The sequence below is a fragment of the Arachis ipaensis genome, chromosome B09, assembly GCF_000816755.2.
Source record: "Arachis ipaensis cultivar K30076 chromosome B09, Araip1.1, whole genome shotgun sequence".
Lineage (NCBI taxonomy): Eukaryota > Viridiplantae > Streptophyta > Magnoliopsida > Fabales > Fabaceae > Arachis > Arachis ipaensis.
In genome coordinates, this window is record NC_029793.2 from 8221334 (window position 1) to 8223675 (window position 2342).

Below are 2342 nucleotides of genomic sequence, written 5' to 3' on the forward strand. Positions count from 1 at the left end.
AAGATTGCATTAAAAAAAAAAAAAAACACATCCAACATTCATGTAGCTTGAAAAAGAATAGGAGGGGCGAAAAGTTCTATGCATCTTGATGTTGAAACTGTGCTTAACTGCTGAACATAACCAACCTTCTTTAATTATTCACAAAAACTAGCATACCTGATACCTCATTCTACTTTAACAATATGTTGCAGCAATCTACCTTTTCCTAGTCCAAAATATACTTAAATTATTCAAAAAACACATTCATCTATCATTGCTTTGAATAGCAAACCATGCATCTAATAAACCACAAAAGTCCCTTTCCTCATGGAAACTGGCACTCACTGATTCATTGACTAGGTTTGTGTCTTCTACCCATTTCTACTAGAAGCAAGGAAACCAAAACTCATAGCAACTACAAAAGAACGTACATCAATTTACCAACCAACAGGTGGTCAACTAAATTTACTTGTTTAACTACTATTGGCTTTACTATGGCCTTAGGATTTCATGAGCTTAACATCTAGAGCCATGATGCCTGTAATAATGGGTGCAATCCCTTATTCTTGGTGCAGTTCTAAAATCTATAAAGAATTAAAGTTGTACTCTCAGTAACAGCAATATTTTTCTCCTACGGAAAGCACTTGACCAAACAACTATTCAAATTAAACACAACACAAAGCACACATCTTGCGCATGTTCAAACCAAACCAAAACTGTGTAATACACCAAAAGAAAACTGATTATTCCAATACTCCTTCAAAAAGACATAACGAACATCATTCCGATGAATTCAGATTTGATAATTCTTGCCAAAAAAGCCCTCTAAATCTCTCTACGTTATTAATATTATTAGCAAAAACCAGCAAATGGATCCCTGAACTATATATTCGAACTATATATTCTACCGTGATCCTCATCCACTTAACAAAATCATCCAAAATCATTCCCAATCTCCAAGTAGCTTTATTCTTTCTATGATTGTTTTCTTTATAATTAAACAAAGTGACCTCACAAGATAACCCACAAAAATGAAACAATGCAGAGTTATCAACATTGCATCACAATACGCAATTGCAGCAGTACTTATGCATATAAAGGAGCGAATACCGGTTCATCGCAAGTCTAAAACAGTACAAATTACAAAATAACAATTCAACAAGTTTCCAATCTTTTCTCAAAGCCATTATTTTTTCACTTAACAAAAATCCCCCAATTCAAGGAAGATAAAAAAAAAAGGGAAAATTTTATATATTAGTTAGTGTCCCAGGGTTTGGGTTCCGGGACGGCGACGACCATACCTTGAAGGTCATGGTTAAGAGTGAGCTGGCAGGCGAGCCTGGAGTGCTTGTTGAGAACCCTAGCCCTCGAATTGCGCTTGAGAACGTACTCTTCTTCATAGGAACGTGGAGGGAGCTTGTCTAGCCATTCTTGGGCGATGTTAACCTCGCATTCGGCGGAGCAGGCGTCGATCTCTTCCAGACGGTGGGAGGCTGGGTCGATAAGGCCCGAGTTGGTTAGGGCTTTAAGGAGGGTGTGGCCTGAAAGGCCCAGAATTTCGTGCTTCTTGCCCTCGAAGTCGATTGCTGAGAGGCGCACGATGCGGTCGGAGACCTTCTTTGAGGAGGAAGTTGAGGAGGAGGTGGAGGTGGTGGCGGAGGATCGGGCGATTAGAGATTTGGCGAGGAAGGAGGAGAGAGATGGAAGACGGTGGGATTGGGAGGTAAGACGTTGGAGAGCGACTGCCATTGCTGAAAAGTGGAAGGAGTCTGTGAGATGACTGAGATCTAATTTGGGAGCAAAGGGAAACCAAGTAAAGTGACTCTTTTTAATTTAGGGATTTTCAATAAGGTGAATTACAGTGTATAGAGGGCGAAAGCTAGTGCACGATTTTTACACCAGAAAAGTATCGAGGAGAACTTGATGAAACTCCTCCATTATTCTATTATTGTCCATGTGATGTTTTTGAATACTTTTATTGTTTTATTTTTTTTACATATAATATAGAAATAAATGAATATAATATTATAAAAAAATAAATATAATATTTATTTAGTAGATTTAGTTAATATTTTTTATATGAAAAATTTTTTTATTAAACTTTTTTTTTTGCAAGAACAATTATAATATTATCGAGATATGATAAAAGTAAATATAAATATTTGGCTTTATTTTCTATTTGATTGGAATTTGGTTAGTAATAAAATATGACATACATACACATATATACACATATATAGATTGTGGTCATAAAATATATATTATTTAATCCAACCTATCTTATCATACATTTGAGTATATGAATGATAAATACATAGAATATTTAAAATATAAATCTTGTGAAAAACGGTTTTGATAAACAA

At 35.5% G+C, this 2342-nt stretch overlaps 2 protein-coding genes across 2 annotated transcripts in view; one reads left to right on the top strand and one right to left on the bottom strand.

The window, feature by feature from the left end:
- Window positions 1-1217, top strand: part of LOC107618360 (beta-fructofuranosidase, cell wall isozyme) — a 10121-nt gene extending 8904 nt beyond the window's left edge. Inside the window, exon 7 of the mRNA XM_016320397.2 lies at window positions 1-1217. This exon is cut by the window's left edge and continues 2090 nt beyond it. The gene's annotated coding sequence lies outside the window, so the exon portion shown is untranslated.
- On the bottom strand, window positions 1012-1876 carry LOC107618361. The gene has a single exon (XM_016320398.2). The coding sequence runs from the start codon at window positions 1726-1728 to the stop codon at window positions 1234-1236; it is 495 nt and encodes a 164-aa protein (XP_016175884.1). The 5' UTR covers window positions 1729-1876; the 3' UTR covers window positions 1012-1233.

Coding starts and splice junctions, on each gene's coding strand:
- LOC107618361 (XM_016320398.2), bottom strand. CDS start 1,728: ATGGCAGTCGCTCTCCAACGTCTTACCTCCCAATCCCACCGTCTTCCA.